The sequence below is a fragment of the Electrophorus electricus genome, chromosome 12, assembly GCF_013358815.1.
Source record: "Electrophorus electricus isolate fEleEle1 chromosome 12, fEleEle1.pri, whole genome shotgun sequence".
Taxonomy (NCBI): domain Eukaryota; kingdom Metazoa; phylum Chordata; class Actinopteri; order Gymnotiformes; family Gymnotidae; genus Electrophorus; species Electrophorus electricus.
The window spans coordinates 11,505,717-11,531,358 of record NC_049546.1 but is presented as its reverse complement, the minus strand read 5'-3'; the positions used below and the strand labels follow the sequence as shown (position 1 = coordinate 11,531,358).

At 38.0% G+C, this 25,642-nt stretch overlaps 1 protein-coding gene across 1 annotated transcript in view; it reads left to right on the top strand.

Moving 5' to 3' along the window:
- The window catches only part of il1rapl2 (interleukin 1 receptor accessory protein-like 2), a 211,576-nt gene that overhangs the window by 153,471 nt on the left and 32,463 nt on the right, over positions 1 to 25,642 (top strand). Inside the window, exon 6 of the mRNA XM_035531916.1 lies at positions 14,345 to 14,419. Coding sequence (XP_035387809.1) covers positions 14,345 to 14,419 — 75 coding nt within the window. The remainder of the gene's footprint in view (positions 1 to 14,344; positions 14,420 to 25,642) is intronic.

Genomic DNA, 25,642 nt, shown 5'->3' with positions numbered 1-25,642 from the left:
ATTGGTGCAATTTTCTAAGTAATCCAAAGGTAGCAGACCAGACACTAGAGAACTACTGCAGTTTTAAAGAGTGTAGAGTCTGTTTTGTGACAGAAGCAGATGATATAAAGAGCTGATAAGTGTTTATAATAATAATTATAATAATTTAGATTACCAGATGCATAAATCTATAAATATAGAGTAAAATTATCAGGGTTATCAAAATAAGAGCCCCATTCATCAATTAATACTTCTTATGGAATCATAAACTGGTGATGTTTAGAACCGATGAAAGCAGCATACCTCATTGTCGAGCACACAACTCCACGTGACGATGTGGAGGACCACTTTGCCACAACTGTGTTTTACTTAGTGATGGGGAAAAATAAATGTTAATATACTTCCATCCAAGTGAGAATGCACCTGTATTCCATTTGCAGGGCTCACCAGTACACGGCTAAGCAGCTGTCTTCTGAGAGTTTTTCATGGATGAAGTACATACATGAGATGGCTTTTTAAAAAATATGTTTAGGCTACATCTGATTGCTATATACAGGCAATGTATTGCTTCAATTATCAATAGGTCATCTTGCTGGCTTCCTTAGGCCAAGCAAACATTAAGGAGAAAGTGGTGCAGGTGTGTCTGACTTCAACATGCCTTGTATGTTGAAGAAGCCATGCTCAATTAAACACCTCTCAGAACTGATTACAGATTTTATGAGATAACTGGAGTGATCTCATTAGTCATGACAGCGCGTAAAGATTCTGGCCCATGCAAGATATTAAACCCCTCGCCACTGGACTGTTTCCAGCCAAGGCTAGAAGACCATGGTGTGATTAAAAGACAGGATCACTTAGAGAACGCCCATTACAGCATTATTCACACCTGTTATATGGCCATGCTGTGTTATGGACATGCCAATCATCTGTTCATAGTTGTTGGCAGTAGAACTTGCTGGACAGTCTTCGACGATGGGGTAGTGGGGATGGTTATTATTTTGCTCTTGGAGGGTTTCATCTTGATACTTTTTACATAACAAGCACATGGAATGTGCATTTTGGATTGCCTACACTAAAGGTAGTGCATTAGTGAAGACCAGAGTGGCTCGAGGCATGTGGAACAGCGGTATATGTCATATTTCAGTTGGATTAAAATGTCTTAAAGACCAAGCACTTGGAACATATCATTATTAAATAGCTATCATATTTGTTGAATGGAGATGAAGCCCTTTGTAGGTTCATGTAGACATCAAAATGTTCTTCCTTAATTACCACTTTTAACCTTAGTGTCGATTCTGCAGAAATTAGATTGTTCATACAAGTGAAGCTGCGTGACCTCTATTATAGTGTTATAATGGGCTTGTGCAGCAAGGGACATAAACTCTGGTTGAATTCCAAAAAAGCTCTTGGTACTTGCATCGCATCAGATATGTGTGAATTGTTTATAAGTAGGGTACATATGTACATAATGCTACATTTAATTTATTATTACACTAGTGCCAGTGTCATGTCTACAAACTTTAGAAATCATGAGAGGAAACATTTAAGGGCCTGATTCATGGCATATTCTTAGGGTGTTTAGTTTAAATTATCCTGAAGGCAGATGTTAATCATCCTTTTCAAACAGCTCTCAGTGAATTAATATGGCATCAAGGGTTTCTCTTGAGAACCTAAGAGCTTGTTTGTAAGTGGTAATAATCAAGAGAATAGGCTATTCGGTGCATTTTAAACAAGTTTAAATGGCCAGTGGCTCAGAGGCTTGCACTTTAGCTTTGGTATTTCTATTCAGAATCACAGACAAGTGTTGTGCATTTTTATAACTTGCATTTGCAACCCAGTAGAAGATGATTAATGAAACTACATAGTCAGTGTGTTTGGCCTATAGGTTTTGGAGAATAAATATTCCACCTTTGTCCCACCTGTTTTTCTCACCTCTTACTTGGCACCATTCATTCATTCATTCATTCATTCATTCATTCATTCATTCATTCAGCCATTAAGTTATCTGCTGGTTTGGGAACTTTGCTTTGTTTGTTTGTTGGTTTAGCAGCTGAGTTTGGAAACAAATTGTCACGTTGGCTATAAGACTGTGGATTGCTCTGAATGCTTCACATATCCTTGGACCACTTTGTGCTTCAATCTGTCTGAGGTGAACCCTGTCAGACAGGGGCAGCTTGCCATATGTCCAGCTGCTCTGCAGAGTGAACAACTGCAGCTCACAAATGTTACTCAGTGCACTTTTTAGGGGTCCTTTCAGAACTTTATTTACCAGTGATCAATGCTAAACCCATATAGACTTTCAGCACTCTTAATTAAGAGAGAAGTACAATCTGACCTGGTATACATCACTGATGGTTTTGTAGAACCAAAATGATATAACCACAGTTATGATATTTTGAATGGGTGGTACTTGGATATTTTACAGATTATGAAATATAATCTGTTAGATCACTGATATTATACCAAAGCATATTAGGAAACCAGCTCATCATCTATAATCTACATAATCATAATTTCTGTTTTCAGAGATTGACCACATGCCATAACATGAGTACACAATGGTGATACATGCCTGAAGTCATAATACTCTTCTGCCCATGTAGCTAAGTGCAGATAAGTAACATTTTATATTATTAGAAAAAAATGCCTTAGTGCATTAGTTATAATTCATCAATGAAAATTTCACCTTTCTTTGAACTGTATTTTATCATATTAACAGAGATAAAATACTTTCTGAAAACCTTTTAAAATTGCATTTATAACATTTTGAGATTAAATTGTAGTAGTCCAAAGATGAAGTCTTTAGCACTTAAAGAATAAATCGTAAAACTGCAAGAATAATATGATATTGTTTTGAGATTGGAGACTTATACTTTCAAGAATAAAGTGAGCATGCTGAATATAGACAAATTAACTATCAAGTGATTTAATGTGAAAGTTTGTGATGCTAGGAACATTGTAAATGGTTAATGTTAATATTATGAACACTCTTCCCATAGGGAAAAATAGGTTTTTGACCTCTACAACAAACAAAAAATGTATGAAAGGACTGTAGCTCATTTGGAACGTCAGGTTCTACCTATTAATTTTAATGGCTTCTGTCTCACATGAATAAAGCAAATCAGTAGTATCAATATTAATTCTGATTTATCCATGCTACCTTTAAATGGATTTCAACTGAGAAAATATGAAGGCACTGTACTTATGCCATTCTCCAGGCAGCTTCAAGGCTTCATCTGGAATGCCACTTAAATGCCACCGCCCAGATTTATTATGGTCTGCAGACTCTAAAAGTTTCTGATCATTTGCACTTTTGCTCACTGTAAATGTCAGGAAAGCACCAGACATGAATACCTATCTACTTGAGAGTGTTTGTACACAGCAATCAAATTGTCAACTCTGTTATATGTACATAGCCTGGCCTATGCGTCATCTGTCAGTGCATACTTAGCTACAAGCCATTTGTCTGTACTTTAACTACTAATCATAACACTGGGTAATGAAATCGTAAGTTTTTCTGTCCCACAAATTAAGGTGGACATTATTGTATTTTTTTGTGCTGAATTTGAATCTGTTTGAATCTGAATCTGTTTGAAATGTTTTATCACATATGGTTTTTAACTGACAGAGCAATGAAATCTTACATTATGTATATATTACTTATATATAAATGAGGGTGTTATTACACTTAGAATATGTACAATCTTTACTTTTAAAATGTACAGTGTATGACTTTTGCCTATATTAGGTCTCAAGAACATTTTCAGCAGTCCTATTATGATCAAGGCTTACCAATTTATAACAAACCATTTATAACAAACCATGAACATGATGTGTGTTTGAAATATGCAATATCTAAAGCATATAGGATGGCACTAGACACAAGTGTAATGGCCCGAATGCCGCAGGGCAAGGAGCAGGATGTACAGATTCCCTCAATGGTGACAGATTTATTTTTTAACACACAATAAAGACACTGGCACTCACATGCAAAATAAACACTGAACACAGACACAAATGCGGATAACATGAACTACGTGAACATGAACATGAAAATTAACAATGACCCACAAAGATGCACACTCCCACAGCAGTTTAAATACACACAGACAATACAAGACTAAACCATGTGCAGGTGTGTGCTAATTACAAAGGCGTGGTTACAAACAAGACAATGAACTCCCACTGCACGCGGCAAGCCATACCAAATGACTAGTGGGGAGAGGACCGTTCCGTGACAGAACCCACCCAAGGGTCGCGGCTCCTGATGCGTCCTTCCAGGGACTGTGAACCGAAGGCCGCTGTGTACACATAATATACAAAAAAACACATACAACAAATGGCAAAGCCTGGTGCCCACCCAACACAAGGCGGGCTAGGAGCTGCCAACAAGGCAGGCCTCAGTACATGAGGGGGAAAGGCAAAGTCCATGCCTGTGCCAGGGAAGTCCGGTTGTGCTCCGTGGCTGGTCCACCAGCTTCGAAGGCGCAGCCACGGCATTCACTGAAAGGACCAGAGGCGCAGCTACGACATTCAGTGGCAGGTCCATAGGCGCAGCTACATCGTTCAGCAGCGTGTAGATGCACCTGTAGACACACACAGAAGGTGCTGATTTACGCAACAAATAGATGCACCTATAGACACACACAGAAGGCGCTGATTTAGGCAACAAATAGATCCGCCTGTAGACACATACAGAAGGCACTTAGACACAGTGCCCGCTGGAAGCGCAAGCACTGGAGGCATGTCCTTGGACCTACAAGACACGCAGAGGGGCATGTTCACCCCAGTTCCAAGAGTGCTGCTCCAGACTATGATCCTTCTGTCGCCAGCCACCCAAGGAGAGCCCCTGAGGCAGTCCTCCTCCCATTTTTTTTGCGGACCCATCCAGTGCTCTTGGCCTGTATTCCGGAGTGAGAGAACACAGGCTAAAACCTCGCTAGCCAGGGACCTTACCGGCTCCACCAAACTGCCTACACTGTGGTCCCCTTGGAGCAGCTCGGCTCGGTAGTCCTAAGCCCCTGTCAAAGAAATTCCAGGGGGCGTTCCCCTCCTCTTCCGGTGTGGCCGCAAACACCGGTTGAGGTCCACTCCCCAACATCCAGGGATCCAGGCAGCAACTTGGAATGTCCCTAAGCACGTCCCTATAGGAAGTCTGTTTACCACCGAGAGAGTAGGCGTCCTGTGGTGGTCGGTTATCCTGTAATGGCCCGAGTACCGCGGGGCAAGGACTCCCATGACAGTGACAGACGTTTATTAACACACGATAAAGACACCGACACTCAAATGCAACATAAACACAAATACGGATAACATGAACTACATGAACGTGAACATGAACATTAACAATGATCGACAAAGATGCACACAGACATTAAAAGACTAAACCATGTGCAGATGTATGCTAAATACAAGGTATGGTTACAAACAAGACAATGAACTCCCACTGCACGTGGAGGGCCGCTCCCCATGACTAGTGGGGAGGGAAGTGTTCCGTGATGCAAAGATAGTGGACATTTGTGGACATTTAGCTATTTAGTAATAATAGTCTTTTTTGAGTCTAACATGTCATTCACCTAGGCTTTAGGGTATGCAACTAATGAAACAACACCCCACTGTAGCTCCAAAACAATTGTTATTTAGTAATAATGTAATGAGTCTTTGTTGAGTCTAACATGTCATTCACCTAGGCTTTAGGGTATGCAACTAATGAAACAACACCCCACTGTAGCTCCAAAACAATTGTTTTGTTGGCTCAAGAACACCTCCAAATGTGTCTTGGTCATTCTGTTGGTTTGGCAGTGTTGTGTAATTGTGTAATTGTGTATTTCTGACTGATGTTTTTCTTAATTATTATCATCATTACTCATTATGCAGTCACTTATTCTTAAAGTTCCAGTGCAAAGTCATTGTGCACTTTCATCTACACTTCAGAGGCAGGTAGTGATGAATGTCCTCTCCTATATCCCCTCCACTCTAACTGCAACGTGGTGATAAGACCTCCCTAATAGCCAACCTTCCTTATAATTTTTCACTTACTAACTTAAACAAGCTATTAGTTTTAAATAATTCACTCAATTTCCTGAAGAAATATGAAGGAATAAAAATATCATTTAAGGAAAATTACTGTTATCTACTGGAAGTATACATGCTTTATTTATTTTATTCTGTTTAATACATACATACTTTACAGACTTGTATGTGAACGACTTATCTCCCATCTCGTTCGGGTGTTTTCAAAAACCGCAGCGAAATTCCTCTGAACATTCAAACCAGGCTCATTCATTTATGTGCCAGAACTGCGGTGAAAGTGACAACCGTATAAAATGAGTGCTTGACAAGATGAACTCACCAAAAAAAAAAAAAACAGCTAATGTAATGAGGATAAACCCCCTCTGCCAGGCAACAAGGTAACGGCATCTATCATCTAGCGTCACACAGACGCAAGCCAGCTGGGAAAACAACCACTGATTTATGCTTTCTTCCATTCTGGCAATGCAGCCCCCCATCTAAATTTCCACCTATGGGCACATTTTGTCACTATACTATGTTGCTCACCATGCCCTACCTACCCGACCTCCCCTGCCTCCAGTTTACCGTTGAAAGACTGGAAAGAAGTGAATGTTTGGTCAAAGTCGTTTCTTTGAACAGGATCCAAGTTCCAGCACCCTGGAGTCATGCTGCGCACCGGGCGCTGCCAGCAGGCACAATATAATACTAGAGTGCACACAGGAAGTTGAATAAAGATTCATAGTTGATTGGTTTTTTTTTTTTTGGATACCTTTTGCCATTCACTCATACTGCATAAATAGCTTTGTGCATGACACTGCCAGAAGATATACTTTAGGGAAGCTCATTTTTGGGGAATTTTTGTTGTTTTGTTTTGGCAGTTACAGTAAAACAAAACAAAGCAAAAAAAACAAACAAAAAAACACACATTGCTTACATTGCTTTTGCATACACTACACAGTGCATCTCTGTACAGTACAAACACTTGATTGGACCACTGAACTTTGGATGCAATGTGTGCTTCTGTGCACTGTTTCAGAGAACATTTCAGATCAGGCAGTCTACAGAGGCCACCTGATCTCGCTTTCATGTGGAATGTATTGATTTAAAGTTGGCAAAACTATGTGCACTAAAATTTATGGAGGCAAAACTTATAAATGAAAAAAGCTAAGGGTTTTCTTAGGCATTATTTTGGGCATAAGAAGCTTTAGTGAACATTAAACCCACATTTAGTTTTCTAGTTGTGAAATATTTTAAGTAATGTTTGTACAACACACCATTTCGAGTTCCCACAGGTCATGGAATTTCTGGAATATCTTGAATATCATGTGACAAGGAAAGTCTGGGAATATGGTTATTTTTTGCGTCAAGTCATGGAATACCAGCAAATTTTTTTTTTTAACATCTTTAAATGTGAGCTTTGGACTTTTGTGTCCATTTAATAAAGGTGGCCCATTTTACCATTCATTACATGTCATGAAACGTTTTTAGTCAGTGAAAGGAAAAAGAGAATTTGACATTTGCCTCGGAGCGAAAGCCCTGGCCATTGAAAGTAAGCTGGTGCTGTGCCTCAGAAAGAGTAAAAAAAAATGTGTTAAAAGACATTCCACTAAGACCTTACACTTATTTTCTCTGATTAGCAACAACTTATCTAAGACGGACATTATAATCATTATAACCCTAGCGTCATTATAATTACAATAGCGTCATTATAATCCTAGCGTTTGATTGAGGTGTTTTGGAGAAATGTCGTGCTTTCATTGCAATTCCACTTCCTACCCATTTCCGTATGAATGCTTCAGTGGATTCTAGCTTCGGAGCCTGGGTCCTCTGAAGCCCCTTTGTGTCTGTTGTTCCCAAAGCCATGCTTTCCTCAGCTGACTGCTTGAGCACTCTGTGAACAGCGCAGGAGGCAAAGCAGTCAGCATGACATTCACACTGTAGCTCTCCAGGGCTCTACACCATTGTGTCCCATATTTGTGCCAGACTCAAGGGCTGCTAAGATGGGCTTTTCAATCTAGCCAAGAAGGTTCATTCTTTCAGTTTTCTTTTTTATCTGTTTGACCATTTCATTACCATAATAGAGCAAAAAACAACAGAGCTAGGTTGTTAATTATTAATCATGCATTTTTATCTACTTTACATTCACATGTGTGGTCCAAACATACAAATCTTCAAATTGTAGTTGTTTTCATATTAGGATGCACAATTAGAATAGAGCTGCTATGAGAATATTTAGGCAAAGCATGCTGTTCATATTCTTCAGATATGTATGTAACCGCTTCCTTGGAGAAAGGAATAAAATGTTATGTTTGGCATTACTGTAGGAGCGCCATCTTCAGTGTGAAAGCCCTCATTGTATACGGTAGCACATAAGTTCCAGTGGATCGTCCTGTACGCCCCCGCTAGAGCCCCCTTACCCCAAGGCTGCTGAATAGTGTGTACACTTGCCCACTTCCTCCTTTGTGCAAAGGGAGCTCCTGTAATGAGGAAAGCAGAGTAGCAAAGCAATGTATCTTCTCACTCACCTTGTTTAGTGGCCCATGCTCTACCACATATAACGCATAATTCCAGGTCAGTCACATCAACATGGTGTTAGAAGCTGATGCAATGGGAGCAGTGCTCCACTGCATCAAAGCTCTTGAGACCCTCAGCAGGCTCTATAACAGGCAGACAGCTGACCAGCAATATATATGGCCTGCATATGCTCCATATTAGCCTGACGAGTCCTTGTGGGGCACAGTTTATGCTGTGGTTTATCCTGGTCCAAACTGAGCAAAGGAAAACTGTTACCAGTGACACCGCCAGGCATCGCTGGGCCCTAGTTAGAGGTGTGAGGAACCTGAGGCGAACAATCCAGCCTTGGGCCTCAAGTGTCTCCCGAGTGGAGACTAAAACAAATGGCACGCAGGATTAAAAGTTCAATGGAGCATGTAAGTCACCCATACAATCCACTGCAACCAAGGGGAGCAGCAACACTAGTAAGAGAATGTTTACCAGTGGCACTGCTGAACTGCAGCCAAATCTGCTGCTCCATGTCAGGGAGCAGGCCCCACTCACCTGCTCCTGCCACACGCTTCCACAATACAGAGCTGCACTGGCTAACATAAAGTGGAACATTTGTAAGATCTGCGGGGGGGGCGTGACTGCACGGTGTGTTGCCTTCCTGTATACCTGACGATCAGACACATTGTCTGCCTTGATCAGGATGTGAGAGCCTCACACATCCTTTGGGAAAGGGGGTTAAGAAGTTATAATATGCATGTCATCACTCTTAGAATAAAGTGTTGCTACAGCAACCACACAAGAGTCACTTAGCCAGCCTTCAAGAGCTTCTTGCAGTTATTTGCTGCAAATAACTCAATAAGCTCGAAAAACCTGCACATAAATGTGCACAAATAAATATTTATTGTAGTTATTAGTAGTTCTGAGACCCAGTAACTACTGGCAAATATCACTATGACTGTATGTATCAATATGACTCTAGGGAAGTGACCTATAACAAGAGTATATTTGAATATGTGCTCTGAATGAAGTGCATTATTTACATCCGCCATAGACCACATCAAAGCAGTTTGCCATTGCTCATTGTTCATATCATGCCCAGAGCCAGTGAAAACCTGATGTTTTACATGGATTCCAAAATCTTTCAACACTGATTACACTGAGTAACTTCTTAACCTGCAACTTGTAACTGAGATACTCTGACCAAATACCTCCCCTCTTCACACGCTAGCACAAAAATATTGCAGTGTAGCACTTAAGAGAAAATGAGCTTGTCAGTTCCATGTTCCACTCCCTTATGCTTTTAAACTCTTGAAATGAGAGCTGGCCAATCTTGCACTCCTGAGGTACCTACTATAATCATTTTGTCACCTATTTTTTCCCCTAACCAATTTAGCTTCAACTGTGAACCTGTCCAGAAGCAAACAGGATTACATTCCCGGCTTATAAAGGCCCATTCTTAGTTAGACTGAAATTTAGAATTTTCATGAATCCCATCTGACTAAGCGAAATTAATGCATATTATATGCGTATTATAAGTGTTAGTGTTGTTGTATAGTGTTGTTGTCGTTGTTGATTAAAATGTGTTTATATTGTTTATATTGAGTATCATGTCATGTTAAATACATCAAGGTTATTTCTAGATAACTTTTGCACTTGATCCATTTATTACTGGTATAGTTGTTTGTTTGCTTGTTAATCCAAAAAATCAGAGCAGGGTTATTTGCAGATTGGATTGCACCACTTAGGAAGAAAAGCTCTGTCATGAGTAAAAATCACCACATGTCCTATTACATTCAACATTGACTTACTTGTTTGGGACCTCATTCATTTAAGGAATAAATCAACACATTTCTACTTCTTGTGTTTGTTTGGTTTTTGTTTAATTTTGATTGAGGATATGTTTCAGTAGAGACTACATAGCATAGAGACTTTGTAAGCCACTCTGGACAAGGGCATCTGCCAAATGCTGTCAATGTACAACAAATGACAGTTATCCAGAGGTCAATAGAAGGCCACTCACTCTGGCCACAACATATTCCTTTCAACACAGTAACAGCAATACTAAATGTTTTTATAATGACAATGTGTCAGATGGTCTGTAAGAAAGACAACCAAATTACAAGACAAGTTGCAGATATGTGAATACCCTGTAACCTATTATGACTATATTCTGATAAAAGCCATTTTTTATAACATTTGAATATTTTCAAAGAGGGCTTGTGGTGGTACTTTTGATGATTGTTCCTAAAACACAGTATATATCACAATTTGCATTGAAATATCAGTGCACACACCAACAAAAACTGAACCAATACAGTCTGTTGAACGAGACTTATAATTATGTAATGCTCAATGAACACGTATCTGGAGATAATAAAATAATGGTTGTGCTCATGGAAAGCCAAGCAGCAAACAGTTTTTTTGACATTTAACACTGACAACAACAATTGGCACACACTCCAGTTTAGAACTTGAATGGAACATATCTAAGGTTCCCCTAATAAGGAACCTCATAGTTTCCTCATAGGTTCACTAAGGGTGCCTATCTTCTGTGGCAGTTTGATCCTGATTATGGCCAGAGGAAAGCTTTTCAAATAGAGATTTCATAATTATCTGCTGTCACCTTAGGCCTTCTTTTTTCCACACCTAGTTGATAAGGAGGTTTATTTCCATGACAACTTATCATGGCTCATAAAGTTATGCCAGGAGCAAGTTAAGCCAGTGACTTTATATTGAGTTTGTCAGTGTACAGCACAGTTTTACTTCATTATCATTCGGATGTGATCTAAAATTACACTGTTTATTATGAGGAGAGTTAAAGTTCATAGATGTTTGGTCCACTAGATAAGGTAACCTTTCTGGCAGCATTGCTTCTGTGAGGAAGTAAGCTCAAAGCAGGCCACCAGATATTTGTTTCACTGGCTGAAAATTGTGACTGCAGACTGCTCACTCTGGCAAACAGAGGACTAAGGAGAAAGAATGCAGCAGATGTCCTGAAGGCTAGATTTAAAACATTTGACGTAGTGTTTGTGGTCCATAGAAGTGTTACATAAAGACATGAGCTTCTCAGCTTTTTTTCTAAGAACAGACCTCCAACATGCTTGTTGTTTTTTTCCCCATTGGATCTAAACAGTTTAATCTTGCTTAATTTGCTTTTTCCCTATGCCTCTCGTGTTCACCTGTATTGAACCTTACATTTCGTTTTGTTTGCCTCAACTCTGTGTGGAATCACAAGCAGAGAACTGAATATCCAAAGAGATGTACTACATCTATAAACAAGTAGCAAAATTAAGGACTGTATAAGTGAATTAAACGAATACTACCCTGGTAAGCAATAAAAGTAGACAAAAAAGATGATTTCTGGGGCCAGGGCGTATACTGAAATTTAAGCAAACTTAATTGTAGTTCACATAATTAATTACTATTAACCAGGTATCCACACATATTTCGGTATAAATATCTGTATATGAAAAGCCATGTTAAACAGTTATTATTGTTAGAGGATGTAGTGTTTCGTTAATGACAATTATAGCCCAAAGCATAGCATTGTGGCACTTTTTATCAAATCATGACATGCCCTTGGTTACAACTGTGAGTACATTCTTGATATTGATTACATTTTATGGTGAAATGGACAGTTGTCTTCGAGTTGGCCTCTTGTGTTGTCATTCAGTGTTGCACTGAGTTCTGGATGAAGGCTTGTGGTTTTATTGACTTTATACAGTGCTAGACATACAGGTATCCAGGTGTATGGAATTGAATCATATGGTTTCTTGTAGTCAATCCAAGCAACACATAGGTTGGTCTGTCTGGTTTAGGAATCCTTGTGGATGGCTCTATGTGTCAGTATGTTGTGCTTGGAGCCTGTGGTGTTGTCTCTTTTTGAGCATTGCACATGCACATATGCTTATTCAGCTTGGTGGTTAGTATTCTTGACAGGAGTTTCCATGTTGTGGGCAGGTTGTCAGTCTGTAGTTGAATGGTGTTTGGCCCTTGTTGGGGGGTTAGTACTGTCCTGCCTTCTATCAGGTAGCCCAGATAGGAGCCAGTATTTAAAAGCTGGTTTATTTGTTCTGCTACTTGTTTTGTTACTTGGCCATTTGTTCTGCTACTTGGCCATTTGTTCTGCTACTTGGCCATGCAAAGCTTACTAGTGCAGCTTCTCTGGAGACCTTCTGTACTTTGCTGCAGTTTTGAACATCTCTGAATTCTTTACTACACTGCAGTTACTTACCTGGGATATTCTTTATATATATATATATATATATATATATATATATATATATACAATTTTGATGGGAATGACAAATGAGTTTAATGAGAATTAAATGTATTTCAAATTGGATTCAATAGACATTTCAAGGGTGCACAGTCATAAAAATACAGCACCTATCTGTCATCGAGAGTGGGCAGAACAAAGACAATTTCATAAATGCTTAATGATTAACGATTGGGTTGGCTGGCTCATTAAATAAGGATTAACATTACTATACTATGTAAAAAGAGTTTCAGAATACACTCATACTTTAAGTATGTCATTAATATAAGTTTATGATACACTACAGTGCTTTCTGGAAACTCACCTCTGATGACCGCTGATTAGTACAGTTATGTTCACTCGTGATTAAAATTATATTTTAAAACATTGCTTTTGACATTCCAAAAGAAGGCTTTTGATTTTTGTACAGCTGGCCCTTTCCATGCACCTCTCCCAGCCTTGTGTAAACATCATATCTCGAGGCACCATTAACATGCCTAACCTATCCCGCCCACGATCCCACAGTGTGCATGTAATAATTAATTTGCATTAAAGGAGAGTGCGTTATCCATCCGAGTGTATGGAGGGGACAACAGAACAAACAGGGATCTAGACCTAGGTGAAGGGTGCGAGAATGCTCATGCAGGGCCCGGTAGTGTGGTCTGGCGGCTGGGGAATATTAAGCGGTCGTGTGAACGTCTTGGCCCACTGTTGACAAGAATGATAGCTTTCATTTGCATGCTAAAGCTGCAGCTGTCCACCCAAGATGGATGATGGGTCCCTCTTTCATCCCTCAGTCCTGCTTTTACAATAGAGAGGCCAAATTAAGCCAAGGCAAAAAGATAAGCATTTTCACATTGCATGGAATGACTGAATTCCCCTTCAGTGGAAGGTTATGCCAAGCCACGAGATATGCGCTGAATGAACCCTGAAAGTTGAATGCTGGTTGGTGTTTTTTCATATTTTGATTTTTTAAAAACTTATTTATTTGGAATGTTGCATAGGCATGCTTATATAAGTGTGACGTGTATAGTAAAGGTTTGTACATACACTGATCTTTATTATAACACGGGCATTTATTATATATATTTATTATAACATTGTACACTCACAAACCACTTTATATGAAACACCTTATGGATGTCTACTTAGACTTCACACCACATGGGTTGCCTTGCATAATTTGTGTAAAACATCCTCTAGCCCTTCATCAATGGCCTGAAAGTGACAGGACACCTGTGTGCTGGATGTTCTTTGTGGCAGACCACACTCAGCCAATGATAAGTTGTACCCATGGGGTGTGTACCCAAATAATATCTGTGTATGGTAGCAAATAGGCTACAGTCTTTTTACAAACACTTTCAAATGCACCTGTAAGATGATACCTAGTGAGTGTTTTTTTCAAGTAAACTATAAGCTGCCATTCTTTAGTAATATGTTTCTTGCAACCTGAATCTCAGTACTTTATCGGTGTGTGTTATTCTGTCTGAAAATGAGTATCTGTGTAGGCCTGAATATGTCATCAGTAAGTATATATTGTATCATAGCTCATTTGTCCTTGTTTTTGTTTGTTTTGTTTTTTTTTCCCAGCTCTCCTCACATCTAGACCACCGAAAGTCCTATTCCCCACAGAGGGACAGGCCAATATTATAGAAGTCCAAGTGGGTAAGTGTTCCTATTGTGGAAAACAGAAAAAGAAAAAAATGTGTTATGGAGTTGTTATGGAGCTACATATTGAGGAATTATATTGTTTTTGCTCTATGGCCTTTTAACAGTTCACTACTGATATTAAACACTAAATAAACGTGATGCTGAAGCTGTAGTGTTTTCTGAATAAAGTGTTCCATTGGCCATGATTTCTGGTTTAGGTTGGATATTCCTTCGTATGTTCATTCTACATCAAATAATTCAGGCTTATGGAACAAAACCCACAAAATAGCCTAAGAAATTTAAGAAATATATGTTTTACCATAGGATATAATAGGAACCTACTTTTAACATCCTGGAAGAAAAAGACAGAAGTTACTCTAATATGCCACGGAATTACATCCATACAAGGTTACCAGAGTCTTTTAAAGCTAATCTGTCTGCAGCATTGTATTGCAACATGTATACTTCTATCCTGTGAACAGATTTTTCTTTATTATTTGCACATCAAACCCAGGTTTGCACATCAAACTTTTTTGCTTGGAAATCCTTCCAAATTTCTTGTTAGAATTTAGATGGGGTTTTCTTGTAGTCTTAAAGATTAGCACTTACAACTCTATTGTGATTCCTTGAAATATTTTTGGTTTCTCATGGTGGTAAAAATGTATACTGCAAGCGGGTTCAATACATTTTCAGTTGTTTTAAACTTAAAATTATTATTTTACTAATAGATCAAATAGGCATTGTTATTTTATTATCTTATTGTTGTCTGAACTGTGACTCTATCCTCCCTTATATTCCTTGTGCTTATAGATAAGTAAGAGGCATGGACGTCACTTTATGTATATGGTGGTCATGGATGACCCCTTAAGGGCCCCCTAACCTCCAACAAAAGGAAGAGATAAGTGGCAACACACTTGAGCCATCAGAAAGATGACCTTTCCCAAGAGTTGTTTTCCTATTATTTCAGCATATGTGCTTGTAATTCCAGAGATCACTGTGTATCAGACATTCAGCTGGAAAATTTAGTCACACAAATTGATGAGGCAAAGAGCATATAGGTCAAAAAACATTATGCACCATTTGAATACATCTTAAATATACAGAACACTAGCCTGTTAAATAATTACAGTTGTGTTCAAAATAATAGCAGTCCAGCATGACTAACCAGATCAATCACCGTTTTTGGTAGAAATTATATTACTACATGGCAAATAACTTACCAGTAGGTGTAGTAGAGTCATAGAAAACCATCAGACCCAACATTCATGATGTGCATGCTCCTGAGTTTGTGTAATTTAATAATTAATTGAAACAGGCATGTTCAAAATAATAGCAGTGTGGAGTTCAGTTAGTGAGGTCATTCATTCTGTGAAAAAACAGATGTCAATCAGGTGGCCCTTATTTAAGGATGAAGTCAGCACATGTTGTACATGCATTTCTCTCTGAAAACCTGAGAAAAATGGGTCGATCCAGACATTGTTCAGAACAGCATACTTTGATTAAAACGTTGATTGGAGAGGGTAAAACGTATAAAGAAGTGAAGAAAATGATAGGCTGCTCGGCTAAAATGATCTCGAATGCTTTAAAATGGAAAGCAAAACCAGAGAAACGTGGAAGAAAATGGAAGACTACCATTCGAATGGATCGAAGAATAGCCAGAATGGCAAAGACTCAGCCAATGATCAGCTCCAGGGTGATCAAAGATGGTTTGAAGTTACCTGTGAGTACTGTGACAATTAGAAGACGCCTGTGTGAAGCTAATCTATCGGCAAGAAGCCCCCGCAAAGTCCAATTGTTAACAAAAATGTGTGCTGAAGAGGTTACAATTTGCCAAAGAACACATGGACTGGCCTAAAGAGAAATGGAGAAACATTTTGTGGACTGATGATAGTAAGATCGTTCTTTTTGGATCCAAGGGCCGCAGACAGTTTGTCAGATGACCCTCAAACACTGAATTCAAGCCACAGTACAATCTGAAGACAGTGAAGCATGGTGGTGCAGGCATCATGATATGGGGATGTTTCTCTTACTATGGTGTCAGGCCTATTTATCGCATAACAGGGATCATGGATCAGTTTGCATATATCAAAATACTTGAAGAGGTCATGTCGCCGTATGCTGAAGAGGAAATGCCCTTGAAATGGGTGTTTCAACAAGACAACGACCCCAAACACACCAGTAAGCAAGCAGCATCTTGGTTACAGACCAACATAATTAAAGTTATGGAGTGGCCAGCCTAATCCCCGGACCTTAATCCCATAGAAAACTTGTGGGGGGACATCAAAAATGCTGTTTCTGAGGCAAAACCAAGAAATGCAGAGGAATTGTGGAAAGTTGTCAAACCATCCTGGGCTGGAATACCTGTTCACAGGTGCCATAAATTGGTCGTCTCCATGCAACACAGATGTGAAGCAGTTCTCAGAAACAGTGGTTATACAACTAAATATTAGTTTAGTGATTCACAGCAGTGCTAAATCTTAAAGATTTTAAATGCAGACACTGCTATTTTTTTAAACAGCCCAATATTCATTTTTCAAGTAATATTCAAGTAATTAAAAAATTGATACATTTTTTTTCATGTTTTGATTTAGAATATAATGTGCAGTGTTCCCAGTGCATGGAAATAAAAACTATTATTAGGATTCTGAGCTTTACTCATGTTTTTAAACTGCTATTATTTTGAACATAACTGTACATCATCTGCATGATTTATGTTTTATCAATTTTCTAAGATTCTAAGATCTATTAATATCTTAAATCCATTGTTTTCATTCGTTCATTTTTCTCAAGTGTCAGCAAAACCTGCCAATGTATACATGTACCAGTGTGTACACACACAGAAAGAGAGAGAGAGAGAGAGAGAGAGAGAGAGAGAGAGAGAGAGAGAGAGGTACTATGTATAACGAAGGCTCTGATCCCTATATGGCTCATAGAGTATAGACAGGAATTCTCAAATATTACCTGACATCCTGAATCCAGTGTGCAATTTGCAAAAAAAAAAAAAGTTGCATGACTGAATAAGCAAACAGGTTAACAAAAGACACTTAGAGACCAGGTGTACAGGACATATACAGTATCTCTGTATTCATTGTTTTGTTTTTTGTTTTTCTCTTTTATGAATATGAAACAAATGCTCAGTAAACAAACAGAAATGACTTCATTTGCTTGGTTCAGAGTCTCCTCGATACACCCTATTTCACTCTGCTCAGCAGTCAGGTCCATCTCTCTCTACCACTGGCCTCACATGGAGAGCCCATTTAGTAGTGTCCTTTCCTCCTCCCTGAACCAGCAACACCTGGCTTTCCTAACAATGGGGAGGAGTACTAGCAATCAAGGTAGGGTCATGCAACTCCACCCCTCAGGCCATCATTATATGCTCAGTCTCAACGTGCACTTATTAAAATTAAACCAGTGAGAGACTGGATTAGTGCCTGTAGATGTTGCTTATTGCCTGTAGATGTGTGTATATATATACACACTAATTGGAACTATAATACCCAGTAGAAAGAGCCAAATCACAGTATTCCCAAAGTGATCATTTCAGTATAATTAGAAGCTGGTTCTCACCTGCAGCATGTTCTCATCAGCAATGTCATTACTCTCTTCAGCATGGAGTCAGTTCTTGAATAGGGTTTAACATTTCCATTGATGGACATGGAGTGTTTACAACAATGAAACATCAGGCTAGGTACATTGTTCGTCAGTTTTACACCAGTATTTAGTCACTTTATCCAATGGATGCAGGCAAAGCAATGTAGGGAGCATTATTTTTATTAGGCATTAAGTAGTATCCATCACACATGCGCAGACACACACGCACGTGCACAAAAACACACATATACAAGCACACGTTATTTTGTCCTCATTCAGTTCTCATTAAAAACAAACACACAAGCAATATGTGCATACATGCCTTCCAGGATTACAAACACTCTTTACATTTGACTCCCCATTCAGTAAGCAGTTGACAACAATAAAACAGCTTTGAGAAAAACTTAATTCCTTCTGTCCTGGAAAAAGCAAACAGAAATTTCATTATATCGTGCAGTTACATCTAACACTTCACTCAAAGTAGTTGACAATAACAAAACAGCTTGGAGAAAAGCATGTTTAAGCTGTCGGGCTCTGGTAAATTATAGGCCATTATTCCACATGCATCAACAGAGAGAACAGGACGAGACAGCAGAGAAGATGGAAGTTCTGAGCCCCTGCAGAGAGCAAGAGGTGTCTACACCCTCTTTGCACATTATTTAAATAAATCACTCCATCTAATAGCTGTCTCTAAAATGAGTCTTTGAGGACTAGAGGTCTACTGGTTCTTCGCATCAATTGTTTTCATAATTGTTGTGACGTTACAGCATCAGTGAGATGCATCTGCTGTCCCTATTGACAAGTGAGGTCATTTTCATGATTGCTAGTGTGCAGTGATATTTTCAGAAAATACCTTTTGCTTGCACTAAAATGAGTAGCAACTCAAAAGGAAACAGATATCACCAAACTGAAGCTTGCATTATTACTTATTAACTTCATTAATAAGAGTTTGTAACCTAGAATGTGACCCATGCTATTGTAATTGCTTTACTTGTTCAAATGGTACCTGATACCTGAAGAAGAAGAACAAGTCTGAACTACCAAATTAGCTAAATATGACTGAGCTGAAAAGGTGACCTGGAGAAAATAAGATAGGGCCTTGGGCCAAAGCAGTGATATATGTAGCTTTAATTAGGATCCAGTAAATGTTACAGAAATTGCAATTTCTAGAACACAGTGTATGGTTTAAATTGCCCTGTCCATCTCACTAGTCTTCCTGGTATAAACCAGTGGTTTTGCTTTGCCCAAGGTGCTTTACCAGATCTTTCAGACTAGGCATAGAGAACTTGTAAAGGGCCACACTTTAATGAACACAATTATAAATAAAAAATAATAATAGTAAGGCACAAGATCAAAACATTGGCAAGCGTAAATATGGCAGGTATGTTTCTTGTATTATAATTATCATTATGTGCAGGCAGTAACCTGGAAAAGAGTGTTGTAATTGTAAAAAGGAGTTATAAGAATAATCTGGGTGTGCTCCACCATTGACCAGACGCACTCTATGCCTTGTGGATGTGGTTTCTACTCTACTTACATGTGATCAGGACTTCCAGCTGTTACTGTGAATTTGTTTTACAGGTAAATAAAGGTAAGACATTTGTACACTGCACCATGTACCAGCCACATTGTACCGACAGCAAAAGTTGTTAAATGTTGTCCCCATTTTTTTTAGCCAAATTAATGTGAAAATGTTTTTGTATGTTTTGGATTTGTATAATTATACATTGCTCGAAGGTGAGTTTTAAGTTTGGTCTCAAGATACAGCTATTAATGGCAATTAGTTTAACTCTGCCTGGTCCAGCTTTGTTGTCAATAGGCTATATAACAATTAACATAAGATCTGCCACACCCCAGTTAAACAGTTTTTGCCCTCGCCGTTACACAAGAAGTGGCAACTGTATCAATTAAAATGGATCACACCCATTATCAGCCTTTGTGGTCAGGAATGCTTCTACAGTATCTAGTAAACTACTTCCAATTGAAACATGAGTGCAAATGCAGACTGAAGACCCATCTATTTGTGGAATATTTAAATGACCACTGACCTGCTCCTGTGTTGACTAACTGAAATTCATACTTATTGTAGGGTATTGTTTATTGCACTGGTGTTGACTGCTCCTTTGTTGACAAACAAACTCTAGTACTTATTGTTTATTGCATTTATCATCTGAGATAGAGCTTGTGTATTTTGCACTTCTAGGAATTAGCATTGTTCAACAGTATATTGGACTCTACTGTACCAGCTAATTCTATAAGTAAATGACAAAGCACTTTTGTAAGTAGCTCTGGATAAGAGCATCTGCTAAATGCCTTAAATTTAAACGTAAATGTAAATGAGTGCATGCTGGTGGTTAAGCGCAGCAATTTGTTCATAATGGCAGGAAAGCCAAACAGTAGAGATATACATCATCATCAGTGATATAGAAAATAGAAGCACTTTATTATACTTACAGATAGGGAAACAAATTGTATAGCCTACATATTTATACTTTTATTGTATATGACATAACTTATAAATGTTTTATGTCCTCTGGTACAAAAAAGGAACAATTTTAGAGGAAAGTGAATGTAAAAATACTGTTGTAATGGTGGATTTCATCCCCAATTGTGCCATTCCATCTTAATGAGCTAGGAAAAATTCATTTTTGCCCTTAATAAAATAGCAAATAGCCAAGATTAGAAAAAAATTGGATTTGCCTAACCAAATCAATAATAAACTGATTTTGTTCTGTGTTAAAATAGACAGAAAGGTAAATGCCAGATCTTTTTATAGGATACAATTCTTGGTATAGTACAAGCCAATAGATCGCTAGTCAAGTGTTCTACAGATTCTAAAGTCTCTCCAAGGTCAATTGTAGGTCTTTACAGATCCACACAATGCAAAGGATTTGACTGGTAACAATAAGAAAGGTGAGTCTACATAGAATATAATTATTTAATCAGGCTCCAGTGGAAGCATAAGGATATGGAAGGCTTTAGGCGTTGATTTATAACAATCTGCATGATCTGCAATTTAAGAACCCTTACCTGTCAATGGTGAATATGATTCTTGATGAAGGGGATAAGTGGTTCTCAACTGTTTGGGAAGCAATTTACAGACAGGAGCTTCAGGAAATTTTATTAAAGCTATCCTAAGAAGAGATGCTCCAGAAAAAGCTACACCAACTAGGCTTGCTGACACAGGGGTAGGACTTTCTCATCTGCTGATCTGATATAGAGTGCTTAAATAAACCTGCAGTCTTACCGCTAGTTGTATTGATGGGCTAAAATTCACACCATTGTCATATCTAGTTAATGATACGCCACACATAAAGAGTATTGTTTGCTATTTGTGATAAGTTAACAGATGCTAACACACTCAGTCACTCACTCAGTCACTCTCTCTCTCTCTCTCTCTCTCTCCATATATATATATATATATATATATATATATATATATATATATATATATATATATATATATGTATGTATGTATGTATGTATTTCATTGTGTGGGTGGGTGGGTGTTTCTTAGCCTTTCCATATTAAAAAAAAAATAAATAAATATGTGGTTCACCTTTCGAGGGAGGTTTTATTATTTGAGGGAGATTATTAGGTGGAGAAAATCTGTACTCTGCTACAAGATGCTGTCCTAATTTTTTTGTGTGACAGCAGACTATGTGCATGTATTCCCAGACCCAGATTCTTATACAAGTAGTCCGGTAAGGTCACTCTTAGTTCTTGTAGCTGCCCTCTACCCTTAGCAACAGCAAGAGATTTTTAGCAAGAGAGTCACCTATAAGATGCCAAACAATTTACAGTTTAAAACTTAAAAGATCATAGTCCTCCCAAGTGTACTTCATACATCTCATGGCAAAGATAAAGGCCCAATGTCATTTCTTATATTCACCACTATCCCTTGTTTTCAAATGTCTCCTTGCCTCTTGGAACTAAGGTGTAGTGTTTGGAAACCTCCCCTATGAAATGAGACAACCCTTCAGAAACTCAATATGTCAGAAGTATTCCTCAATTGCTTTTATGTAAACAAACTTGACATGTTTTTGACTGACACTTCAAAGATGCCATCCTCTGTTGCCAAATATCATAACCTCTGTATTTTCTTTGTGTAACTGAAGGCAATTCTGCATTATACAGTAATATTAAGTGCTCCAAATATAGAGTGTGTTGTTGAGCTGCAATCATCCATTGAGAAAGCCACATATATCTGTATGTCATAATCATCACTGTAATAAAAAAAAATGTATTGTGTTGTAGAATTTGGCCTAATGGGAGCATTTATAGATTGAATACAAGTGGACCAAGAACTAAATGCTGTGGAACTCCACGTTTCAGCTATCAGATTCACAACTGCCAACCCTGAAAAAGTAACTCCAGCCTTCTAATTAAGATAATTCCAAAATAGTCCTACCCAATTTTCCAACCTATCTAGAAGTACTTTGTGATCAGTGAACAGTGCCAAATGCAGCACTAAGATCTAGTAATATCAAGACTGACGGAGTCAGTATTTAGGCTTATATTCTACCAGAGTGAGTATTCAGGTTTATATCATTTAGTACTTTTATGATAGAAGTTTCTGTACTATGTATATGTATTATGTATATGAATTCATCAAGATATCCAATTACATTAAAGGAATTATTGTACACTTTCTCAATTACTGTATTTATCAAAAGAAGTTTTGAGACAGGTGTGTAGATGGTAATTCTAGAAGCATGCAAATTTTTCTTTTTCAAGAGTGGCTTAATGGCAGCTGTTTTAGTGACTTTGCGAATATACCTGATAGGAGTCACACATTAACTACTTGCAGCCAACCAGGTTCTACAGGGTTGAATATGTTTAAGAAAGTCAACTGACAAAAGTATCAAGAAGTTGATAGATATATATATTTACAAAGAATGATAGACATGTATATTTACAAAACTAACAGTCATAGAATGTTGTAGTGATTAGAGAGTACCATCATCATGAGTACATAGTCTAAAGGAGCATATGAAAGGCCTACAGTACAGAATAAATGCTTTTAATACTGAATTTGTGCTTTCTGATTTTCTTTAAAAAAAAATGGATCAAGCCAACCTAAATAAAAGAAAATATGTATTGGAATAAAAATAAAATATGCATGGGTGTTTTACATATGTATTACTTACCAAGCTCTAAGTACCATTAATTAAAAATACATTCTTAATTTTCATACAATATTAATAAACATTAATTTGCTAATCATTAATATTTATCAATAACCTGATTGTTAATAATTTTGATAAACCTTTTTTTCATTATAAAGTGTTCTTGAAGAGCAGACCGGAAGAGAAGCAAGTTCTAAAATGTTAACATACTGTAACATTCAGCCGACACATTTTTTAAAATTATTTTTGACAAATTACTGCCAGTACACCTTTTGCCCACTTCCCTTTGTCTATATACTGCCAGTTGAGACACATCACTGAGCTCACAGAGAGTGTTATTATGGCTGGAAGGCTTGTGGCTATGCAGGACAGTGGGTCTCCACCACTAAAAGAGAAAATCATAAGTTATAAATCTTTTGAACCAACTATTTAGTTTATTTCTCAAGAGGTCTACAATTAAAAGCATGCCTTTCATTTATTGGTCAACATATTAACTGATTATGTTAAGATGACCTCATAATGACCATTATAAATGTCCTTACACATACTCATTTGTGCATATATTTTGATTATGAAATGTGAATGCAAACCAACAATTTCAGTTTACGAATTTTGCTGTGCTCTAATTAACTGAAACTCATTATTAAACAAATGTGCAAGCAAAGAAGTCCAGATGTGCATTTTACACCTCATCATTACTGCACAACTGAACTCCTGTCCCCCCAAAAAAGGCAACTGTCCAGTGAGCCATGCTGTCTCAGGCAGATCCCCATTCAAAGTTGAAAATTGGCAACATAATAATCATCCTCTGACATCAGCTGTCTCTTTTGTTTGGTCCCTCATGAACCAGAATGAGCAACATTTATGAGCCTTTGATGAAGTACTGGGAACTCTAATTGTTGTGCCTTAGCCAGAGGATGTATAATACAGAGATATATGGAGGGGATGGAATCAGTAGTCGTTCCAAGGTTATTGCGACCACAATTAACAGACCTCCAAAAACACAAGTCTAGCAGAACGCAGATGGTCACTGTGAGGGTTAATTCAATACTGCAGTTAATTCAACATTAGGGGTTTTACTGTGTGATTTCTGTATTTCATGATCTTTGACATTTGATTTGTTGTTCATTAGAAGTTCCAAAATTTTATTTATTACTGAGTGACCCTACAAATGTGAGACCTTATAGAAAACTAGTTCACATCAAAAAACACTACATGGCAGATATAGGAAGTCCATATAGCATGAATTAAAAGTATTATTCACAGATGTTTTCTTCTTTGAGTAAGGTCAGAAGCCTTGATTGCATATAAATGTCATCACCTCATTAAGACCTGTAAGAAAATAGAAACCAAACATTGACAGTGAACCAGTCACAACAGTGCTCAATACATTTTGTGTGAAGTCTGGTCAAACTGTTCTCTGTGCCTTAATGTTAATAAGCAGATGCATCTCATCTTGAATGAATTGCCTCTCAGTGGTTTTCAGATTATTGTGTATATGGCTACTCATGTATTTTGATTAAGCTTTTTATGTACTGGGAATCACAGTAAGACTTATTTACGTGTATTGTATCCTTCCTCATGTTTTTGCGAATGGTCTTGCTTGTGGTGAAAGACAGCTGGAGGAAGGATTTTTGAAGAGATTTAAAGAGAAGAGAGTTGTGCTTGAAGAGAACTACTCTATGAGGAGAAAATACATGTTATAACAACAGCAACCCTTTGTGTTAATTCTGGAGAAACTGAAAAGACATTTAAGAAAATGGCAATTTTTGAAGCTGGAGGATCACTGCGAAAGTTTTTTTCAGCTCCTCATATTTGCGTTTGTAAGAGCTATGGGTGTACTGAGGTGGCCAACATTTTTGCAATGTAGACTTCTTGTCTTTGGTAAATGGAATTCAGCCTACTCAGCTAGTTACATTTCCCCTTTGACAGTTGTCTAGTCTATTTTCCATATAATGTATACTGTGCCCCTCCATCAGCTCTTTTGGTGGACAATATTACAGTCACTGGATGACCCAGCTAACCCTGCTGGTCCATTAGCAGCATGTTGGCTTTAACACAGACCCCGTCAGCAACAGCTGCTGTCAGACTGCTCTCATTTTGTCCCCCGTTTATCTAGCAGTGACAAGTTGCCCGCTCCTACTAGTCACATGAAAGATATGGCACTAGGGATAAGCAGCTCACATAGAGGTACAATTTAAAACACCATCCCCAAAGCACAACAAATTGAAAACAACAACCGAGAATAGAGAAGCGCGAGAGAGTAGCTCGACAGCAATGCATACTTAGATTTGATGTAATGTTGGAGTAAACATATATCAGCAATAATATTGCTAGTTGGAACCTACTTAATCTACACCAAAGTCAAACATGTTATTATGAAAAAACACATGTTCTTACTCATATTTCATCTGCATTTTTATGTGTTGTCTGCATTTATATGCCTCCTTTCAGCATTGGCAACTGACCATGAACAGCTCAGAAAACATTCATATTTACTACACATTTACATCACTTT